The 24477-nt window shown below is 39.4% G+C and overlaps 1 protein-coding gene across 2 annotated transcripts in view; it reads right to left on the bottom strand.

The window, feature by feature from the left end:
• Nucleotides 1-3975: 3975 nt before the first annotated feature.
• The window catches only part of PEAK1 (pseudopodium enriched atypical kinase 1), a 46546-nt gene continuing 26044 nt past the window's right edge, over nucleotides 3976-24477 (bottom strand). Inside the window, exons 3-7 of one of the 2 annotated variants that reach the window (XM_063313856.1) lie at nucleotides 20910-24136; nucleotides 12523-12639; nucleotides 11382-11572; nucleotides 9394-10139; nucleotides 3976-6938 (exon numbers count right to left, since the gene is read on the bottom strand). In XM_063313856.1, coding sequence (XP_063169926.1) covers nucleotides 5805-6938; nucleotides 9394-10139; nucleotides 11382-11572; nucleotides 12523-12639; nucleotides 20910-24031 — 5310 coding nt within the window. In that variant the 5' untranslated portion in view covers nucleotides 24032-24136 and the 3' untranslated portion in view covers nucleotides 3976-5804. The remainder of the gene's footprint in view (nucleotides 6939-9393; nucleotides 10140-11381; nucleotides 11573-12522; nucleotides 12640-20909; nucleotides 24137-24477) is intronic. The other variant, XM_063313857.1, reaches the window with a different exon arrangement.

The following is a 24477-nucleotide window of genomic DNA, read 5'->3' as shown; positions in this document are numbered from 1 at the left end:
AGTTATGCATATTCAAATATATAATACACTTAGCATAAAAACAAATTGGATTATGCTTGTAGTTCAGTAGAATTCATTTATAAAAATATAGACGCTCGACAATTTCCTTCCATATTAAAATATATCGAACTTTTCTGGATTAGAGGAATAGTCAAGGAACTGGAAGCCAGCATCAGTGCAGCTAAAGGAAGCACTCTGGAACAAGCTAATTGACAGTTTTTCCTATCTCCATCTGTTCTACCTTGCTTCAGCTTTGTAGCAAACAGCTTTCCAACAAAAAGTTGGATGGGACAGGAAATGCTATGATGGAATTTCTTCTGGAAGTAATAACTTTCAACTAAGCTCCCAGGCATAGGGATGGCAATCCTACAAATAATTAAGTGTAGCTCAAATCACTGAAATCATAGGTTCAGGAGCAACTTAACTTTGTAAAGGATTCACAATGCACTTCTAAGTACATTCATTTTGTGTAACTTGACAAAACAAGGCACCCCCCCAAGCCTTTACCAAACATTAAAATTATGCTACTTTGAAACACCTGGACAGAGGCCATGCTGTTTTGTTCAGCCAGTCCATTTACAGCAGCACTAATCTTACACAGTGAAGTTCCCTTGCGTCATTTACTCTGAATGTGTAAACAAGCTTGCAAAAATGTGTGCTATTATTAAACACACAGTATTTATGGAGTGGAGATTCTAAATGGAAGAGATGCTGCTATCTCCACATTCAGTTCTTTAACTCCGTACTTCCAGGATTACATCTCTGCCTTTACAGGGAAAGTATTTTGGGGGTGCTGGGGTGGTAGAGAGCTGCTAAGCACAGAGCCATTCAGAAACAGTTTTGCTCTTGCACAGCCTGTCTTGAGAACCATTTCTTGATTAGGCTAGGACCGTTTTTCTAAACCTGACATCCTGCTGGCCACGGGTTCTAGGATCTGGCATCAAGTTGGGAAAGGCTGTGCTTGAACAGGGCAACATGTTGGGAGGAATCAAAATCACTACATAATTAATCATTTGAAGCAGATTATAATCCTCATTTAACACATTTCAGGGACAGGACCATTCAAATATTTTTAATACTGAAAAGGTGTTAATGACCCTAAGGTTTCTCCTTCATGCCTCTCCTGAAGATTCAGCTCATCTTAGCTTGACTTAATAGGTGAAATGAGGATGTCTGAAAATACCAGGAAGAAAAATAAAACATCAAACTTAGAAACAATGCATCCAGTGTTTCCATGGCAAAACTGAATTTTGCAAAATAAAAATAAAAATAAAAGTTAGAGAGCTGGAGTGAGATAATATTTTGAAAAACTAAACTGGTCTGAATACCTTAAGATTCCTGATTCTCTTTAATCACATTTTTGACAAGTATTAACAAATGGAATGGCACCAGTTGTGTGTTACAACTGGATAGAATAATGAATATGGAAGTTACTACATGTACAATTCATTTCACAGCTGCCTTTTCCAATAACTGCAGCTTACGTTGATATTGTGCAACTGCTATGAAAGAACAATTCTTTCTGGATTCTGCCACTACAGGCAGCATTTCCTGCATTTCCTTTAATGAGGATGATGATGGTCCCCAAACAGTGCCAGAATAAAACTGCCATTTTTCTGAACTTAGTTGCTCTGCACATTTTAGGTTTTGCATAAGTTAGATAAACGGTCAATCCTTCTTAACAGCATTAGCAACTAGACTTGCAAGTGATCTACATGAACAGTTTGTCTTCTCCACTGGTTGTAATCTGAAAAAGATAAGCATTTCCCCAGTTTTATGTTGGCTAGACAATTTTAAAACCAAGTCTTGTTTTATTCTATAGAAGTTGCAGATTTGGAAAATGCCTGTTACCATTTCATTTTCATTTTCAATAATTTCAATAGAACTCTTAAATTTGCATAACCAAATAATGCTCTTTTGGTTAGATTGTCAGTTTCATGCACAGCATGTAATTCTATTTCTTTTATCTTTTTTTTTAATGTAGGGAATATTATTAAATTGGTAGCTGGCACTGGGCAATTCCCACCACAGAATTCTCCTCTTAATAGCTTTCAGTCTGTGATGAGGCAATGTTCTTAGCACACTTAATTACGGATTCAGGTTGCCACCCCAGAAAAGATTAATTACAGTAAATGTTCCAAGAACTATATATTCAAATCTCTTAACGTAAGTGAATTTCACAGAGAATTTTTGTTTGCCATTAGGAAAATTGCAGATATTGTGCTAACATAAATTTAGCAGCAGCTTTCCAAAAAATATATTTACAATTTGTAAATATATCTATATAAGAAAAATACCTATCTACAGTCAGTATGGCTATTTGAAAATTACAATCCTTTGAACTCAATTAACACGTGTATTTAAAATACAGTAAAAGTATGTTTATATTTTTAAGGTGTTAATATTTCATGATTGCAGCAGCTTTATTATAAAGACAAGGAAGAATTTCATTTTGTTCAGAAATTATACTGCAACATTTTGTATCAGTTCATTATCCATCTATCTGTTTGGATTGGTTAATCTCTTAAATGGCAGAATATCTATACAGGTAGTCCTCACAATTAGGACTGGAATTTTGGTTGCTAAGTGATGTGGTCATTAAGCAAATCCAACCCAATTTCATGACCATTTTTGTGGTGGTCATTTAAGCAAATCACATGGTCATTAAGCAAATCACACAGTTCCCCATTGTAGTAGTATACTTTATTGATTAGTCAATTGACCACATCAAAGCACGGCATCAGCCACAAAGGTTCCCCATTGGTTTTGCTTGCTGGAAGCCAGCTGGTAAGGTTGAAAATGGTGATCATGTGACCATGGGATGCTGTGATGGTCATTAAATGTGAACTGGTTGCCAAGTGCCCGAATCGCAATCACGTGACTGCAGGGACAACATGATGGTGCAAGGACCAATTGCAAGTTGGGTTTTTGTGCCGTCATAAGTCTGAACCATTGCTAAACAAATGGTTGTTAAGTGAGGGCTACCTGTATGAGAATTGGGCTTCAACAGGATTGTTTACAAAAGTAGTCCCAGGGTCTACCAAACCTGGAAGCTTTGGCTAGATTGCATCTCTATGTATCCCTCTGCCCCTCCCTCCCTCCCTCCCTCCCTCCCTCCCTCCCTCCCTCCCTCTCTCTCACAAACACAAATATTCACTGATACAGAGCAAGCACATTATTATCCTTCATAATCAAAGTTCAGCTAGTACTATATAAAAAGGAGATGCCAGTGAGCACACACCTCTGCTTGAATGGAGTGCACAATGCTAATACTGGTTGAAATCTGTTCTATATGCTGAAAGATAACCTATGCATTTTGGAAGCTGCTGCATAAAATATGCATGGCCATCTTAAAACATTCAATAGTCTATTTTACAGGTTATATCAACATGAGAGTGACAGAATGCAATTCTCTTACACACAAAAATATGTAAGGTGGCCTAATGGAATATAGCCTACCATGGTGGTAAGTAGTCCAGATGTTGCATTAACATGCTGGTTAAATGAACATTTTTGTACATGCAGAGATCAATTAAAAGCATACAAAAAAATCAGAGAAAAAGCCCAGTGTGAAGAGCAGGCAGCAAGCTGTGAGGAAAGTACACCCACAAAGGTGTGTACAGTCACTCTTCACTGCTTCAAGCAGGACCACAATTCATGTTTAGGCCAGGCTCTCTCAAACAGTTCTGTAGCGCACTGATAGCAAATGCTTGTTTCAGTGGCCAATTGAACAACAACTACATCTCATATTCTGGGGGTCAGTGTGTTTGGCTCTTTGTATGCAAACAATTTTTGTACTTTTGTTTTAAAGCAATAAAGTATTCACATGTGTTATCCTGAATTCTCTTCAATCTTTCTCCAATTGTCTATGGATATGGAAGCAGAAAGATTTAAGAAGCCACCACATATCCTATGCTGGGTTCTGTTTCCCTCAAGTGAGGGGGCCATGTTCTACTCAAAGAGCATAGAACCAGATTTAGTGATTTAGTTTCTGCAGATTATTTTTTTAATTTCTGGTCCAAACCTGCATATCCTGTTCAAAGTGGCTATTTGTCTCAAAGGCTGAAGTAAACATGTTAGTCACAGTTTAACAATAAAGAAAAGAAACACCAATCCATAGAAAGAGCACACAACTTTGTGCATCTATGTGCCTTGTAAGAAAAGAAAGGGAAGGCAGTTCTGACATATGGTTACATCTGCTATGTAACGTAAACATAAACAGTTTTTCATATAATATATCCAAAAATTGCACATATATCCAGAAGAGAAGCACAGGCTCAACACAAGAGCTATCTATGTTCCAACGAACATCCCCAGATTTGGGAATTCAACACTGGTCAGCAGCTCCACCATTTCAGAGCTAATCAAACAATTCTAACCAATACTGAGCAGACAGATCAGATACAGTGGGCTATACCCCTCTGCAGGAAAAGGCCAGTGTGAAGGGTCAAGGAAGCCAGAAGAGAGGTCCAAAGGCCAAACACACCTTCAGGCAGTTAGATTTGTCTATTAAAGTCACCTCTGCATGCAGAAACACCTCTGCATGCAGAGAGTCAATAAGAGTCATTGATATCTCTACAGTTTTGGAATATCAGAAGTAATGACTTAAAGATCCTGATGGCAGCTATGAGGTCAGTTCTACAAAGCAGCTGTAATAGGACACAATTTGTGTCTGCCCAAACCAATTGCTCTCAGAGAACTCACACAGTGTATTTTGCTCCTGTGACCACCGCCTCCCCAGAACCATGCCTGTAGAAAACCTATCTCCAGCTGCGCAGCTTATTTTCCACACCAAGCTAAGCTTTGAGAAACTTCTGCAGCTGCCAGCCTAGCTGCCTTTCGCTTTGCTTTGCAAAATGGCACACAGCGCAATACTGCATACTTAAAAAAAACCCCAACCAACCTTTGGTTTAATATATATCAACTGGATAAGAACACAGGGACAGCTGTTTTTAATACATGTTGGCTTCAGTTGCCCTTAGGTTCTTACGTTGCATGTGGTTAGCAATATTATAAATAACACTTCACCAATAATCTTTACTGATCCTGCACACTGAAAAAAAAAAAAGTAAGTGCCTTTTGCTTCAGTTGGCAATATATTGAGGTGATGACCAAATCTGACAAATCAGATAAAAAATGTCAAAATAAAGGAAAAATACATTTTCAAAGAGAACTTGGGGAAAGGGCCGGGCCGGGGGTTAAATCTGGCTAGGAAAATGGACAGTGGGAAAGGCACCCCTACCCTACCACTGCTCAACCCTACAACCTTTCTAAGCTATTTTCTGGGGGGAAAAAAAAGATAAAGAATTGTTTATTCAGGACCTGGGCGAGTACCACTAATCACTGCTCTCTCTCATACATCAAATGCAGCCAAGAACACCATCTCCCTAAGAGAATCCTGTAAAAGCTATCAAGGAAATGTGACTAGTAAGCTGGAGTCATGGATAAAAACAGGGATAGGCTGACAAAGTTCATGAGGTCAGGAGGTCATCTTTTTTAGGTTCTGGTGCTCATTTAGGACTGACTCATTTCTGTTTGCAATCATTACAGTAACTGTTTCAAAACAGGCATGTCAGAAATAATGGCTTCCTTATTAAATTTTCACCTGCCTTGCCCAGTCACACCGGTGTGATGGTTTTCAGACCTCTCCCACGCATGCAAGACTGGAAATGGAACTTCCTGTTGAAATCTGTTTGCTCAGTGCTGGCGATCTCAAGGCCTAGATAAGAACGTTAACCCAGCACGAAACTTGTGCCAAAGAAAGGATTTGGGCGTATCCAAGTGGAGCAGCCGCTCTTACACAACTAATGCTGCCGCATAATTCTCACTATGCGACCGAGTGAGTCCACAGTGGCAAAAGCGAGATACTGACAACAAAGCCAGTCTTCAAGGCTGATCTGACATTCCTTGTCCAAAGACTTTTCAGCAAATTTAATCATCAACAGGGTCCGTTTGACGTCCAGCCAGTTTTGGAGCACAGTCTCTCTTTGTGAAGGTTTAGCAGAGGCCGCGAGAGTCTGAAACAAATCCTCCCGGGGACCCCAAAGCAAGCACTGAAGGATGCCCTTGGCCTCGGATATGAGGATCCTTTCCGATGGGTTCGGGTTTAGCAGGCAAGCAGCCAGCTGCTGCAGCCCCCAGGAATACGGTGACCGGCAAGGGATGTGGGGAAGGTCAGCCCGCGTGTATTCCTTCTCTTTCAGCTCTGGATTCTCATCAAAGGGGTTGGGCAGGTGCAGCATTTCATAAATGAGGATGCCAGTCTGGAACTCGTCACATTTCTTATACTGGGTGGCGGTGATGATTTCTGGGGCGAGGCGAGACTGGTCTTTCAGAATCTCTGGATCCACTGTATGACTCTTTTGCTTGGCTTGAGAGAAGTTGCTCACTACCAGCCGGGCGGGGCAAGCGGTGCTGGGGTTGAGCTCAACAGGCCCATGGTTCAGAAGGCTTCTGCCAGGCCTGCAGTCTACCAGCAGAAGATTCTCCAGACGCAGATCACAGTGGGTGATGTGATAGGGTTTCAGGTGCTCTAGGCCAGAGCACAACTGTAAGAGTAGTAGGCACACTTGTCTCTCATACAAATCTGGGCAGCTAGAATGGTGATCTGAAGAGTTTTGCACAAAATCTGCCACTGATAAGTGGGGAACTTCCCGGGTAATAACAACAACTCTGCTGCGCTGCTTACTGATGGCTGTTTGCAGACCTGGCCTGTCCTTCTGTGAAACTTCCACAGTATAGAGACTCTCTTCATTCTTCTGCTCAACATCTTCCTCTTCATCAGGTGAACTGGGATCCTCCCACGGAAGGAGACGAACAGGTACATCTGCTAGGAAGTGGCCACAATCTTGCTGTATGTTAAAATGAATAGCCAAGCTCTGGCGAATGGCCAAACTGTGGTAATACTGTTGGGATTCTTTAGCTTTGCTCTTACAAATCTGGAAAAAAGGATAAAAAAACAGGTTTGAAATAAGATAATGAAAAGCTGTTATTTGAAATCTCTTCCACCTATTCCTCCTTACAAATAAAAGAAGTGTAGCTACTGAAAAATGATCCATAAAGGATCATTTTGAAGGTGCATGAGCAGAAAGGAGACCAAATTCAGAAAGAAGTAATATTTTCCTGAGGCTGATGGTATTAAGGCACTCATCTCCTTTATCTGCTGGTATCTATTCCCCCCCCCCGCCTTTAAAGTTCAGAGGGGTAAGATGGAAAGATCAAAAGCCAAGTCTCCTCCCAATTGAACTTGACTCCTGGAAACTTCATGGACATGCCACACAGTTTTCTTGTAAACATGGAGCTAAAAAGCAAAACAAAACAAAAACAGTAAAGCGAAGGAGCACCCATCTAGTTGCCAAAATTGTCTAGTGGAAGAACTAGGGAGAAGTCAAGAAAATAAGAAGTGGAACACAGTGAATTCAAAAAAGAAAGCACAGTAGGCTCTGGCCTCTTTTCTAACTAGTATTTTGGGATGCAAGTAGGTGAATGTCTCAACTGACTGTGCCCAACTTTTCTTGAAGGGAAAAATATGTATGTGTTCTACGGCATACATAAATCTCTTGACCTCATAGATTCCTTTAGCCAACTGTGGATATTTTTAACTTGGGAAGGAGATGCGAGTTATGGACCTACAGAGGGTAGTTCTTGAGTATATAAAATGGATAATTTTATTACCTGCTTTCAGAACAAGCTTGTCAAACAATTTTATATTACAGGTATATCTACTGGAATCTACAGAAGGAAATTGGCACTTTAATACAGAGAAGGACTTGCAAGCCCTGTTTGTTTTTTTGGACTGGCGCATCGCCTTGAAGCAGACTGCTCTGGCGATAAGACGACGGCTCTGCAATATGATGCTGCTTGGTAGAAGCTTAGCACTTAATTCATTTTTTCTTTATCCTTCTTTGTGTGTACCTTTATTTGCAACCGGTTTTAGCAAAATTCATATAAAATTGCAACAATCAATATCCATATTTTTTTTCTTTATGCTTTATTAGATCAGATTATGATCTAATAAGGGTGAATTAGCTGGTACAGTTATATAAGCAAATACTTAAAATACTATAGAGAAGTTGCTGCAATAGCATTATGTATCTTTTCATGTGACCTTGGGCAAATCTATTTCCGTTTCTAAGACAAATCAATGGTTATGGTACAGGATCGGTAATAACTTTCATCAAAGGAAAATATGGGTAGGACCATGGCATGTCCCTGAACCTGGGACTGCACACTATAAAATTCTGGAGACACCCCCACCTCCCTTTGATAGCAACACATTTTTGATAGTTTATTCTGGAGTGATCATGGTGGAAATGATTGGTTTACAATGTAACCTGGAGACAGGCCCCATGGCTAGCTAATTCTTTGTTAGCTGAAGTAATTTTGAGGTTCAGTTACCCTTGATATTACCGTATTTCTTGGATTCCATGCCAATGTAGCTTTTGGCTTGTACGTGGTTCTACAACCACTGCTGCATTTTCATTGAACTGATTTATTTCAAAGGTTTTTTCTTTCCAGAAAAATAAGTGTTTTCATTTACTACCTAATCCCCCATTAATGAAATCTACATAATTAGATATAGTCTTTAGAATTTTCAGATCCAAAACTTGTATTTAGTAGCTATTCTCGGTATGCGTCCCATTTTTCTCAGTCTTCTCTTGGGCTGGACATTTTTTACAGTCTGTGAAGGGCTACAACTCTGAGTGCTAATGTAAACCCGCGATCAATTAAAATCCTCCACATCATGGTGCATATTCCCTCCTTCCTACCCGTTTTTCCCCTAATAATTTGCAAAGAGCCTGTAACATGTCATTTATAATAATGTCCAGTATATCTTTCTAAACCTTGAAGAAAATAGCACTGTTTAGAATTCTGTATATTAGAATTTTAAAGTATTCTAACTTCCATCTGTAAAGTGAGAGAGAACAATCTATCATGTTATTTTGCTTACTGATGAAATGACATGCTCTGTTTCATTTACAGAACACAAACTGTGACTTGTTCATAAATTACTGTAGCCCTTTCATTTTAAGAAAGCAATGCATATTTTGTAGAAAGCAAATAGTGCTGTGTATGTAAAGTTCAGATCTGTTTTCTTTTAAGTAAAAAGAAAATATCTCTTTAAAAATAAATTGATAATAGAAATAAACAAAGCAGCTAGGAAGTCAATGTCAAATGATTCATATTAAAAAAGAAGGAACACATTTTTGAAGGCTTACTGGAAGACATTCTCCTAGGAACATCCTGGAAACATACAGAATGTCAAGTATAAAAAGGGTTTTACTGCATGAACTTAAAATTGCCACTCTAAGCCGATGTATATAGAAACAGGATGCTAACAAAAGGGGTTGAACCTAACCAGCAGACTGGCTCTTACTGGACCATCTTCATTACCTTGACTGCGTAATTGTTGAGTGAATCTTTTGCATAGGAAGCAGGGTAGTATACAGCATCACCTGCCTCACAGCATGGCTTGTCACTGGTTAATCTGAAGTCCGACCAACTGTCTACCCCAAATCGAAGTTGATCTTTCTGTCCAGCCATAAAAAGGTCTTCACACTTGACAGACAGTTTCTTCAGTGAATCTGTGTGAAGGCTTCTAATCTTGCTCACTACTTCTTCTCTGTTTTCAATTCCTCTATAAAGTGCTTGCCGCTGTGGCTTCTGGGCAGCTTTACTGTGCTCACTGTGGGTCACGGGCCTAACTGACAGAGACTCCATGCTGCTGGAATAGCTCTTCTTAATACTGACAGCAGCGAGGTTGGAAAAGCTGTTGGCAGATGAAACCGCCAGCCCTTTTTCTGGAGGTCTGCCCCAAGAGCCTCCCGATTCATTGTCCACTGCCTTGAATTCAGCGCTGACTGAAGAGCAGGCGCTGCTTCCTTCCCAGTTCGTATCGATGTCATAGGTAGGGTTAGCCATCACACGAAGGCTACTTTCAACAGCCTGCCTCTGGAGGCCTTTCGGAAGTGGTTCTGTGTGGGCTCTCAAAACAGTTTTCTTCGGCAGCGGAGGTGGGGATGGGTGTAAGATGGTAGATGTTTCTGGATCAGATATTCCCCCAAATGCAATGGCATCCTCCAAAGCTCCCTTGAGTGGCCGTGGCTGCTTTGGAGGCATCATGGCTGCTCTGGATTGCCCTGCACAGTAATAAGAAGGTGTTTTTGTGACTCAATAGTGTGCACAGGCACAGTATATATATCAGCATTTCATAGTAAGTAGCTGGTCGGGAAGTAAGTGACCTTTTTATAACAAACTTCTATGTTTTCCACCAAATGGAGAAAATCAAATGAGGTTGCAATTATTACCATGTGCTATTAAGTATTATTAATGCTTTGAAGACATAAGCATATTTGCTTCACATAGAACATAGCTAAAATGTAGGATATAAGTTATAAATGTCAACTGCCTCTCCTAGCTGTATTCAGCTACCCATCAGATGCCCCATGACACTCTAATATTTGGAACTGAAGGAATCCTGTAACACTGTTACCAAGTGAGTATCACATATCTCTACAATTTTGCCTCTTTCTAAAAATATGTATGTACTGCATTAAAAGGAAGAACCGTGGTCTTCACCCAGGATAATGCAGACTTTTCCCTTTACGCCTCACCCACAGGTATACTCTCAATTCAGCTGAAACTCTTTCCCTGACCTCATTGGCTTATGTGCTAGGCTTTCCCCCCTATACATTCCTTTCATGCCTTGAAAATCTGCCTTCCCCAAAGCAATTTTTTTGGGCAAGCCCCATCTTTTCAGTACTGACATTATTTTGAAGAATGTATTTTGCTGAACAGAGATTAACTGAAAGAAAGCCGTTTGCCTTGCTGACTGGGGATTCTAGAAGTTGCAATCCCGCAAAGCTGGTTTAGCAAATCACTTCTCAAACTAAAGCATGATACTCCACACAACCTAATTACTGCCACAATTATGTTTGCTTATACTGCATGCACTGTCCTTTTACAGAACACCAAAAGAATATCCCTGTTCCAGGAAGTTTACTACCAAAAGTTCAACACGGGAAGCAAGAAAGGAAGTAGAAGAACTGGATAATGAACAGTGGAATGTGCAATTATTTCAGTTACACCTGTTTTGCTATAACAGGGCAGGAGAATGAAGCATCCGTGGCTATAAAAGGGTTTAGTGACAAACTGGAAGATCTTGTGAAGAAGCAACACACTTACTTTGTGCTTTTAATTTAATTTTCTGTGGCTGTTTTATTGCTATACTGTATAACTGTTGTGAGCTGCCAGGAGTCATGAGTTGTGGGTGTATATAATCAAGTAGCCTGTGATTAATCTAATTTAGGCCAAGTGTTGTGTATGAACACAGCCAATAACCAAGCCACAATTTGTATTTTGCACAGCCACCAAATACTTACCTAAGTTACTATAGGTAACACTACAAACACTCCCATCAGAGGAGTCAGACATTGCTTCTCTCTCATCTTTCACCTGTAACATTTCTGGAGTGTGGAATGCAGCACTGCCAACGTCCTGCTTTTCAAACGTGGAAGTTGGAATTGAAGGGGACACATTTTCCACAGGTTTCTCTTTCTCATCAGGCACTTGGCTAAAATGAAAGCAAGATATAATTCACCAGTCTGGCAAGTATCAGTTATCTTCAATGAACTGTGTCAAAGGAAAAAAAACACACGCACACAGAATTTCTAGAATGCTTTAAAAGAATACATAAGGCAAGCATCCTAAACTGTGCAAACAGTAACAATAATTGTTATAGTTATTTATAATATCACACTTAAAAACTTAGTATGGAACAGAGACAAAGGAGTATCAATTAAATTAGAAGAGTTAAAGTGCCTTACATAAGTTAAACAGGACTTACAATAAAGAATATAGACCCCATCACTGAACACAACTGATCAGAGTTCCAGATTCCAGTTGAACATATTGCAGTATTAGAAATCAGTACTTAGTACCTCTCCAGATTCAGCCCAACACAGTAGCATTATAAAACATACACACATATCCATTACTACATTCATGGAATTTTATAATGCTGACATAAAGGTCATCCATGGAAGTTAGTACTGATAAAAAGGTGAAGTTAAAAAAAGAATCATCTAATTGTCAGTATTGATATTTTATTAACATGCAGCAGAACAGTGCAAACATAACAAATAACGCAAACAAGTGAAACCATTAAAAGGTTAGCCCAAGTAATTTTGCACACCAAAAAAATAAAAACTGAGAAGTTGTAAATTCACTTTGGGAACTGAAGGTGTGGAAAATGCTTTCTGCTTAACAAACCTTGCTCCTTGCTCTCATTAACTCTCCTACAGTTGCTCCACTCAAAACAACCCCTTCTAATAGTTGCTTAATTTGAAGTAAGAATTCCTGTTATGGAATAGTATCTCTACAAATTCGTACTGATTGATAAATACAGAACAGACTCATTTCCAATTCCCATATATGTGAATCTCTTTCATCTACTCCTTTTGAGAAATGTGCTACCAAAGTAAATTCATCAACTGAGAAGGTAAACAAAAAGGAGGAACTCACCCACTATACTCACTCACACAGTTCCCCATTAAAGGAAATTCTCTCAGAGCCTTCTTGAGCCTTTTAATCATGTCTCGAAACTCTGGTGAAGCATTTATTCCACTGGGGTCTGGTGAGCTATAAGTCGTGCAAAGCAGTGAGCAACAGAGACTGAAGTCTGCACAGAATGATATCACCTACTGCACCTTGATGTTTACCTTCAGGGGTAGGTCTGAGGAATGTGCCAAAACACCTTAGAAACCCTAGCATAAGCAAAGTGAAAGCTTGCTTTCTTAACCCTTTCCTTACTATAGAATACCGGACACACCTTACATATTTTTATTTTTCATTTGGAAAATGTTTGAAAAGATGAAGATGAATTCACTTTAAAATTATGGCAATTTGCCTATTTTAGAATTGGACCAATAAAGGAGCTGGGTTAATGAAAGAAACAAACATAATACTTTAACTGCTCACAGCTATTAAAAAAACAAAACAAAACAAAGGAGAGGTTCTGAGAAAGCAGCCGTATGACTAGTATGCAATTACTCAACTCCTATTGCACAACAGGAGAGAATTCTCTCATTTCCAATAAAACAAATTAAAGCAGGGAAAAATTTCCAAATATTTCTTAAGTTTCAGAATCCTTCTGAAGGAAGAAAATGAAAAAAGGAAAACCTAGAACATATTAAGCTGTTCTTTTCTTCTGCAGTGCAGCTACACAAAGAAAACTGAAGGAAAGCCATGTTTGCATCAAGACTTTCTACTGTAGTGTGTTCTACTCCGCTTCAAAGACCAGCAATTGCCCATCATGTGCAGGCCAAACAAATCTTTCTACTAAATCAATTGTAAACATTTTACTGTTTAGGTGCATATGGGCAGAACTGGGAAGCACATGCAAAGTGATTGTATTTTTTAGCTTCTATTGGTAAGAATATGTAACAGTTATCTTTCTCAACAATTCAGAAAATAAATAAATTGAGCTTTAATAAGTAGCTTTAACAAAAGAAACATTATGCATGGTTCTTGTTAAAACAACACAGCCAAGTCAACATCAAGCCTCAAAGTGACAAAACAATTACTTCCCAAACTGGATGTTCTGAAGTTAAAAGCCACTGGATGGAATGGGCAGAATGTCAATCTTCCACATTCCTGTTTAGCCACAAAGGTCCGGGTGCAACTGGGCCAGTCACCATCTCTCATCTTCACTTGGCTTGAAATGTGTTTATGAAGAGTGTGTGAGAATGCCCACAAATGCCATCTTAGCTCCTCATACCAAAGACAGAATAAAAAGCATTATTTTAGTTTTTATACCTGGGTGCTACAAAGGCTTGTACATTATAGAACAGAAAAATTATTTCTGAAATTACAAATTTTTGAGGTGCTTAACATAGTGGTTGGGGAAAGATATGGAGTTGCTTAGCTGATTTAACAAGTAAATTGGCTGTTTGGGTATCAGCAGGGCTAATGGCTGGTCATGGAAGGGAGCTAGGAAACTGAACACAAACTGAAGTCAAGGGCTGTAAAAAACAAGACACTTGTTTTCACCCTAATCATTGCTGGATGCAGAGGCAACAGAGAATAGTGTTGGTTTCATGCAAAGCACTGTTAGCATGTTGTGGGATTTTCAGTGAAGCAACATCTGTTATATGGAAGGTACAATTAAGAATATTTGGGTAGTTATATACTCATTTGGACCTAAGCCTTTATTCAGCTTTTGGAATAAAATCAAAACTACTAGTTGCAGCTTGTGTTTGCATCAGCATTTCTAAAATGAAGTTGAATCTCATTCAAACTTCTGGGTACTACACAAGATTTGCTGCAGAGTGTCTTTTTTTAGCAGCAGCAATTCTTCAGAAAGGGAAGAAATGGAATGAAAGAGAAAGTAGCAAGAACTAAGGAAAGGATGAATGGTTCTCCATTTCTAACTACAAAATATTTTGAAATATTCCAGAATACAGAATCTTCTGGAATTAAAAAAAATGCTTCCAGTTTTGATAAGGAAGTTGGAGGGCAGAACTCAATTGTTATTTTATACAATTTGCAAAAATATTTACTGCTCCATCAAGATGGATACCCACCCAGAAAAAACTAACCAAACCAAACCAAACCAAACCAAACCAAACCAAACCAAACCAAACCAAACCAAACCAAACCAAACCAAACCAAACCGACTAAATAAATAAATAGCTCAGCCTCAAGATTTTATTGGTTCCACAAACATGCAGCAGAGCATATATATAGAGACATTTTATCCCTTCTTTGACATAACCTCATATGTCCATCATATATATTCAGTGATTTGATCACCAAATTGATAAAGAGTCTTTCTTAGACTCATATTTGAAATTTGCCACCACAAATCTTTTTTAGGATCTCAAAGAATAGAATAGTTCAAACAATTCCTGAGTCTTGAAGCTACAGGATAGCTTTTGGGAAACTGCAAAGAGTAACTTTTAGGACAAAATATACCAATGTATCACAGTGTATCAATATCATCTGCTTCAGGGAAATATGAAAATCTTTCAGAGGTCTAAAAGCTTTCTCCTCCTCAACGAGAGGAGAAGAAAGGTATCAATAGAAAGCTGAGAGACTAGATGGTCACAGAGAATTAAAATCACACCGCCTTCTCAGGAACAGCACAAGAGTAAGCGTCTTGATGCAAATCTAAGTGCCAGTAAAGGAATAGCAAGATTCTTTATTTCAGACCCCATCTGAAAACGCTATGCTCCAAATGATATGGCATGGCAGATTTCAAGAAGTTGAATGTATTAAACTCACACACACAACAGGGTAAGTACTAAGTACAAAAAACTGAAAGGTTCAGAAGTTGGAAAAGTCATGTTTATCTCTGTGGTGGCATTAGGCACAGCAACTAAAGAAATAGGGCTCAAGCAGCAGCAGCAGCAGGAGTTTCTTTACATCCCCTCTAATGCAGAGACACTTCTAGGTAGTGACTGACTGACTATGTGCCATCAAGTTGTTTTCAACTCCTAGCGACCACGTAGAGAGATAAAGGTGATACCAGGAACAATATTTTCACTATTTTCCAGTTAAAAAGAATACACTTGACTCCCCCACTCCAAACCCAGTTCTAGAATTCTCCTCTTTCTGGGTTAGCTTTACAATGATGCCTGAACTCATCTGTTCTACAAGACCCAAGAATTTTTTTGGACAATGTAGGTATCCTATTTCTACTAGACCAATGAAGTCGTATTTATCACATCATATGACCCACATCAACATATGGCCTTGTTGTTACCACAAACCAGCATTCTCCTCCTCATATTCTAGCACAAATCAGCCAACGGTGAACTGGAAAACTGCAGTTTGTCTTTTGCCCTCAGCCAGACTGGTTCCCCCCGAATTGACTGCAACGTGCAGTTTTCGCATGACAGATACATCTAGGTTTCTTGGCTAGGCAGAATGTTTGGCAATTACTGCTCTGTAGCTTCAACACAGAACCAATCCTGCCACCCTCCGAGCTGAAGTGCGTATCTATTTCAGGTACTATTCTAGATCTTTGGTCGATGCACTGAGAAGTACCTATTACCTATTACCCCTAACGAGGGTCTGTGAAAGCGGCAAGTGTTTTCTAGGTGATTCAGAGTCATCAGCGGATTCACCCAGCCACATATAAAGATTGGGTGGCACTGGCACGTTAGAAAGGATGTCCATTAATGCTGCTTGTGGAGAAACCGAAAAAATCATTATCTGTAAGGGTTAGCTGCCTGGGATACTGTTAGGTATCAGCTTTAATTTGCATTAATTAATGCCTTGTCTTTGCTGCTCATGACACTGCAACATTATACCATAGGAAAACAAGTATAGATGCTGTTAAAACAAAACAAATATTTTACCCTACAAAGATGTATCATGATGTGCCTAAATGTAATCCTAATTTCCTGTGCTTTTCTCCCCCTTCGCTCCCCTGAATATATTAGCTGTTCTCAGCATATTTTTAAAAAAACATCTACGTGCAAATGTGCCTTTATTTGAAATATGGTTACATGAAAATAAAGTACTAGTCCTGTTGCTGTCTTCATTCTCGGAAAGCATTACACTTTCTGCCCATAATGTTGAGGATACAAGCAATAAATCCACATGCAGAAACAGCACTCCATTTCATCTAATATTTCTAATCTTGAGAAATCTGTCTGTAAAACTGTGTTCTAAATGAAGCAGTATTTACAGGTAGATCAGCCACCACTGAATATACAAAATACATTCCTAATCAAATTGAGGATATGTCATTCTGGACTTCTGTTTTACACCTGCATGCAGCCTGAAAACATCATCCGTATTTGTAGGAAGGTAGCACAATAAGTTACAGATTTTAAGTTAACCCCCCCTTTTTTCCTCCATTCCCAAAACTCCCTACCGGAACTGACCATATCTTTGGACAACTGCCCTTCTGATCTGCATTTTTCCACCTAAATAGATCCTTTCCCATTAGGAGAATAAATTGATACAAAACATCAGCTGCTTACAAAAGGATGACATTGTCTTTATGCCCCATGAAAGTACTCCAACAAAACCTGGTCAAGAGATACTTGAAGGTCCATCAACATCCCCCATCCCAAAAGGACTCTCCCAAAAATGGAATTACTAACTGAAGGTACTACGTTGTCATTTTGTTAGAAAGGGATGATAGGGATTGCAGGAATAGAAATTAACGATATTTCTATCTTGATGATGGATTATGGGCTGCCACTGAACATAGTTTTAACCACAACATCTATTCCAATTTAAATATTTCAAGCCTGTTTCTTCCTCACTACTTTCAATGATATTGTGACAAGTAGTTATGAAACTGAGTGTAATGGGTTGTCAAGAGCAGATGGAAAGTTCTGCCAACAGTATCAAGCCTGAAACATTTAAGAAATAGTGATATATAAAATGTACATTAATGTTTGTGAATTCCAACGCAACCGAATTCATATTATTGATCATTTGTTTGTGAGGATGTCATGGCAATTAGTTTTGATGCCAAATTGCTCCATTACTGTTTAGTCTACTTCACATGATTCTCAAATAGATCAATATTTTAGTTACTGGGGGGGGGTTACCCCTCTTTAAACTATCAATCTTAAAGTGCTAGGTTTTTAAATACGTAACAGCTTGTTACATTAAGAATTCAGTAAACCTTCTTTCTCAGCAAAGTACTTTGCAATTATCATAGGCAGCAATGGTACCTTGGCCAGGGTGATAATCTTGGTGGCTAAGCTTGAGGTATGACTAGGCCAATGATTTCCAAAGATCAGTGACAAAGTGGAGCAACCTAACACAACTGCATGAGCAATGGGACCTACTTCTGCATGTTAGTTTTGATTGAAGCCCTTCTGATTTAAAAAGGATCCCCACGTGATGAAGGGGGAGGAGAGGAGGAGCTTCAGCATAGATTCGTCCTATTCCTGAATTTTCTGAAATAAGCTCTAATTTTGAAGAATAACAGAACAATGATGAAATAGGAACTCTTGTTTCTTTCAAAGACTCTTGAACTCTACAGCGTCATTGTCCACAAAGGCCTTCTGGAAGAGCCATGTTTTTACCATCTTCAGGAAGACCATAAAAGTGGGGACCATTTTTGCCACTGAGAACACCCACCATCAGGCTCCCTCCCACAAGACCTCCTGGTAAGTGGGGCAGAATCTAACTGGGAGAGCTGGTCTCTGATACCCAGCATTGAGCCATACAGGTAGCAACTAGCACTGTGAATTGCTACTACACATCAGTAGTCAATGCATCTTTTGCCCTAGAGCTGTAATAGGGCAATACTTGGATTGACCAGTAAGCAAGCAGCTGCTGCATTCTGGGTTTCTGGGTGGTCTTTAAGGGTAGCCCCACGTAAACCTAATTATGGTAATTTAACCAAGAGATGACAATGGAATGAGTTCTCAGAACATTCCTGTTCCAGGTAAGACTGCATCTTGCATACCAGCTGAAGCTGGGAAAAGCCTTCCTGGCCAAGGCTTCTACCTGTTCTTTGAGCATTTGTGAGCCCAAATTGTGACTCTTATCTTAGTTTTTTCGGGGCGGGGGACCTCATCAAGAGTCGTTTATACTGTCCTGGAATCAGCGGACTTTTAAATGAACAGTCATACTGCCTTGGTAGGGCTGACTCTGAATTTTTTTCCCATCCTGACACTGACAGACTTCAGGCAGTGAGTCAGACCTTATACCACATCTCCTATACAATCTGAAGTAGAGATGTAAAGCTGAATATCAGCAGCATATTAACGATATCTCATCCTGAACCAACGGATAAGTTCATTTGCATGTTAAACAGGATAGAGGAAAGGACTGAGCTCTAGGGCACTCCACTGCAGAGTGTCTAAGGGCCCAACTTATCATTCCTTATCACTGGCTGGACCTACTTGCTCAGGGAGGAATAGAAACAGCACCATATGGTGTCTCCAACTCCCAACTTTCACCGATAGTCTAGAAAGATGCTTTAGTTAACAGTATTGAAAACCACCAAGATATCTCATCCATAAGCCCAACCAATGTGGTTTCCATCCTATGAAATCAGATTCCATGAATCCAAATAATCTGTATCTTCCAGAGCTCTCTGTAATCACACCCCTACCACAAAGCAGTTAGGGGGACTGTAGGCCACAAAGTGGGTAGGCAGTACAAGGAAGCAGATTTTATTTTTGCTCCTGAAAATGACAGGAAAATATGTGGTTTATTTTCAAGAATCAGACTCAGGGTTCAAATGCAGCCTTGAGATCACATATTGCCCATCCTTGTTTTAGGTTATTATCTGCCTTATTTGCTTTTGGCCTAGAATGTGTGAATCCATCCATTAGGATTTAATAGAATATATAAATCAGGGAACAATGGATTATTCAATAAACCTTGGTTAAAACATGGGTAAATGTGTGAATGCAACTTATGTGCATGTCTGAGAAATGGGGGGGGGAGGTATGAGAAGTGCATGTTGTCACTTTCTTTTTGCCTTTCTTCAGAAGTATAGATGTATGTTACTTCCTACCCCAAATTACTTTTAGTCCCCAAGCTATATACTTTGCATGCATTCATTATTAAAAACTTAAAAGTTTATTCTCAGGTAAGCACAGATAAGACACTTAATATCCAATGCAAATAGGCATCAACTTGAGCTGGCTGTTGCTCTGGAGCTTGAATTAGTAACTTACAATTTCTGCCCTCTTCAGTCTAGCCAATTTCAGTATTTTATTGTCAAAGCTTTTGGCAGGGCTCACATTTTGGTTAGGTTTACAAAGATAACATCTGAAGACAGAGAACTCCAGATCTAACATTTTCTGTATTCTATTAACCAGTTTTTTGGGTACATGCCTGCATGGAACTACATATTCTAATGGACAAGGTTTATACTACTTTCATAATTTGCTGCAAGGTTAAAAACTAAAGAAAATCTAAGTTTTTCCTGTTGTCATGTCTGCAGGATTCCTGCCAATCCTATTTCCATGTCATCTGCTTGACTTCCTGGTGAGCACTGTACATCTCAAACTGATGGTTATTTTTATCACTTTCAGGTACTTAGCAAGTTGTTATTTAAGAAAAAAAATGCTTCAGTATTCCAAAATTAAAATGCATGCATGTTAATTCAACTTGTAAATTGGCCAAGAGAAACTGAACACCATTTGGTTTCTGCCACAACAGAAAACTGAAAAACTGGCAACCTGGCCTCAGAGCTAATTAAACCACGATAGCCTTGAACTGTGCTTAGGAAGTACAGTTCCTCTTTTCTATCCCTTTAAACAAATATTTTAAAGATCAGACTCAGATTAGAGGAATCTTGAGTTAAACAATGATAGAAATGAATCTACAGTGTATCACATTTTATAACACACAGACTAAAATATATTACATTTATCATATACAGAGAAGAAAACACACGAACTGCTCAGAGTCTCCTGATAGGAGCAGCATATACATCGGAGTAAATAAATAACTTCTGGAATGTGGCATCCTATTTACCTTCCATTTATTTCTAATATTATAATAAAAATCTGTGACTTAGATATCAATTTTTAAGGACACACACATTAGGCTATTGTAGCAGAAGCAAGAATCTTTTGATTACTCACAGGCCAACTCATACTATGGTAAAAGTTTCTGGAGCATAAATAAGCTACATGAGGTTATCTTGCAAGGGTTTTTTTTGTGGGTAAACTGCATAGATAGATAAAATATCCCAATATATGAAAGCTTATCCCATAACAATTGTTTTACCCTTTAAAGGTTCATGAAACGTATTTTTTCCTAATTTGAGGAATGGCATGATCTTATCCTTGTATATACAGAATATAAAATACAGGACAGCACTTACAACAGTGCTAAGAACAGAAAATACATGCTGAGCAAAGTTATTAAAAACGCAGTTAAAAAGTACAATGGTCAACTGGTGATCTAAATTTTACCTGAGAATTTCCTTTGGAACTTGAGATGAAGAGGAATGGATCTTTAGGTTTTCTTCTGGTGCCTCTGGATGTTTTTCTCTCTCCCCGCCCTCTGTTGTCATAACTTCAATGGCTGGTTCCACTTCAGTTTTGTTTTGATCAGTTTTTGTCTCCAGCTTTGCCTGATCACATTTAAACATAAAAACAACAGAGGGTTTCTCACTGGAATCTGTTCTTGATTCACTGAACCAATTGTGACGTTGAACAGGAGGCGGTGGAAGCATGTGAATTACAGTCCCATCGAGACCCACAAGTTTCCCTCTCTCTCTTTCTCGGTCCTCCTCTTCTTCAGTCTTTCTGCGACGAAAGAAGCTCTTAAATGATATCCACCGCTTTGGCTTTGCATCAACAACTCGCCTACCTTCTGAACGCAAAACTGATTCGGCCTCCGTCGATCTAACAGGGCTCATTGGTTTGCTCCAATTGCCGAAATGTTTTTGCAACACTTTGCTGGCATGATAAGGTGAAGATGTGGAACGGGGAGGTGGGAAAGGGGGAGGCTGCTCAGTTTTAGGACTCTGAGAAGTTGTCACTGGTTTTGAAGGCTGCATGACTGGCGATTTTGATGGGATTTCCTTTGACACAAGTTCTGTGGATTTGATTCCCTCAGCATTAGGATTGGACTGCGTTGAAAAAAGTGATTTCGGTCGCACTGGGATGCTTTTATCTGGGTCTGCATCAGGAGGCAGGGAATAGAGTTCTTCCGCACTGCAAGACTTAGGGCCAGTCTGAGGTGCTTCAGGGGGAGACTGTGGGGGCTGGATTGATGCTACAATCTGTGATAGTACTGCACAGGCATTCTCTTGACTGTCATTAGATATTTCCTGCATATCTTCTACTTTAGCTATAGAATCCTGAAAAGTTCTTTGTATTTTTGTTGGGGAGCCACGGCAAGAACTTTTGGGTGAAATCTGGCTTTTCCCAAGACAGCTGTTGAATTCCTGAACCTTCTGAGCCACAGAACCCAGTCTTCTCTCAGTGCTGTTACCTAAACCTTTCACTTGGGATATTTCTGCAGGTCTGTTAGGTGTACTTTCCGATAATGTGCTTTCTGTTTCTATTTCTTCGTATGTGTGGCTGATGACACTAGTGGTTTTATCTTTAACAGAGAGATCTCCATTAGTTCCTAAAAAACTTTTATAGATGGCCAAGTTGTCATATGCATTTGGATTTATTACAATAGGAACTTTGATGGCATTCTTGGAACACCTAGCATAAGTTGGCTCATCATGAATAATAATTGGGAAGGGTGGCATGCCAGCATTGTTATAGCTATTGAACTTTATTTCAGACAAGTTAGGGGACTTGACGGGGATTGTTTTTGTAGAAATGCTGGTTGATGAAGGTGAAGCGGGAGCAGATTTATGGATATTTCTTCTTACAGGAACAGAAGGCCCTGGAACCTTTGCAGGTAATTCCACTTTAGGGATTTTTTGTCGTGGACTTGTACTGGAAGTCCAAACTTCCTGGTATCTGGCAGTGTTGGATTTTTTAAGATTAGGAGTTACTTGCCCACATGATACAGAATGAGACATAAAATTTGCACTCAGGGCATCTGGTAAATTTGGGTTAGACGGAATACTTCTGGTATCCAGGTTTTTTGCCTGATTCTCTATACTTCCATGTGTCATGGCTGCCGATACATCCACTATCGTATAAGGTTTGCACACTGGTTGTTCCATATTTACTACTCTATAAGGCTTTGCTTGTTCTTCCATGGGGATCAAATTTGTAGTTGTCTGAACTGGCATATTTAAAGGACTTTTCCATTCTTGCTTATCACTTGGGGCAGCAGTCTTGCTGTCTTTTTCTTCTAGCCTAATGGCAAGCACAGCTTTGTGAGTCTCCACAGCTTTGGTAGCATTTTGAGTGTTTTTAATTGCAACTTTTACTTGTTGATCATCGCAAAACCCTTTATCACCTTCTTCCACTGATCTGGTACCTTTAGGACTGTTAGGGGAGGTTCTACCATTGCAAAGCCTCTGTGAAGAACTGCTGGCTGTTCCAGGATGAGAGTCTTCAGTCAGAGAAGAATCAGGAGACATTGAATCAGATGAAACCATGCTTTGCATGCTTTCCTGTCCAAAAAGGATTACAGGGTCATCTCCATAACCATTCAAAATTTCATCATAGCTGTCGTCATAGTCCACTGCACAAAATCTCTGAAGAGATTTATGCCTTAAAGGCACTGTATTCCATTTCTTGTCAACACAAAACCGAACAGGCGACAGCGTATTGGCCCTAAAGTTAGCAAAACGCGGCTGTCCCCTCATGCGAATTTCCATGGCTAGCAGCTCTTCATCACTTTCATCCCAGCTCTCGTGATCCTCATGGATGCTGCCAAAAAACAGGTCATCCTCACTTTCATCTCCACTGGAGAATTCAGGGTAACAGAAACGGCCACCTTCATTGCTTATTACAGCAGTGGTTCCACTCAATACAACATGCTTGTTTTGTGACTTTGTTCCACCCATCAGGCAACTCGGAGGGATCTTTCTTTCTAATGACTTTTTGTAACAATTGTTTATTCGTCCCAAGAATGCTTCCCTTGAATTCATTTCAGTTCCTGTTAGAAAAGCTGAATGATCTAAGCCAGCAATTTCCTTCAATACTTCAGTTAGTCCATTGTTGTTGCTTGGAGCTTTACCTGTATCATCATTATTTCCAAAAGACCTATGAATATGGTTATAGCTTTCAACTTCTTCTTCTTCCTCTTCATTATTATTATTATTATTATTCAGTGGCTTTTTCTTCAAGATAGTTCTATTTTGGTTCCAACCTACAATAGCTGGTTTGTTCTCACAAAGATCCTTTGAGGTGATTTCACCACATATACCCTGTCCATCTATTGTCATCATGGTGGGTTTCACAGCGATGGTGGGTTTCTTTGCCACAGGTGGCCGAAAATTTCCTGTATTCTTAGCACGTTGGTTGCTGTGAACTGCATTGGTTTTTATATTGGAATTTGAGACTGGAGGTTTTTCAGGGCCTGAAGGCAGCTGATGTAAGTTTTTTGGCTTGAAGCAATTTTTACATTCACCAGGTTTCCACACATGTTCAGTGAAGGCATTGCAAGCAGACATTTTCTGAGGCCTGAGCACCTGATGTTCAAAGATAGTTCAGTGCATGGTAAGATCATTCCTTATTATTTAATGTTGTCTTGCTTGCATAATCAAATCTGGGTCATCCTAGAAAAGCAAAAGAAAGATATTAAAAATCAGTGAGAAATGAATGTACATACTGCCACGCAAGGAGCTGATCCTTTCAACTTCATTAGGCAGAACTTCTAGTTGATCTTTTTAATGATAGAATGATGTTGCAAGGATAAAACAGCTAAATACTGTTATAGGTAGCCAGTTATGCTTTCAGATACAGTAAAAGCATAATGAGTGTAAGCCTTCCTGTCATGTTGACACAGTAAATAGAGGCAATGATCTAACAGTTTGTGTTAATGCTACATGGCAAGTGAAACTGTTAATTACAGAAGATAGGCAAGCATTTTTACTGAACACCAGGTGGTGCTGCAACA

The sequence above is a fragment of the Candoia aspera genome, chromosome 13 (genome assembly GCF_035149785.1).
Source record: "Candoia aspera isolate rCanAsp1 chromosome 13, rCanAsp1.hap2, whole genome shotgun sequence".
In the NCBI taxonomy this organism is placed as follows: domain Eukaryota; kingdom Metazoa; phylum Chordata; class Lepidosauria; order Squamata; family Boidae; genus Candoia; species Candoia aspera.
The sequence above is the reverse complement of the archived record's forward strand: the minus strand, read 5'-3'. Positions and strand labels throughout refer to the sequence as shown.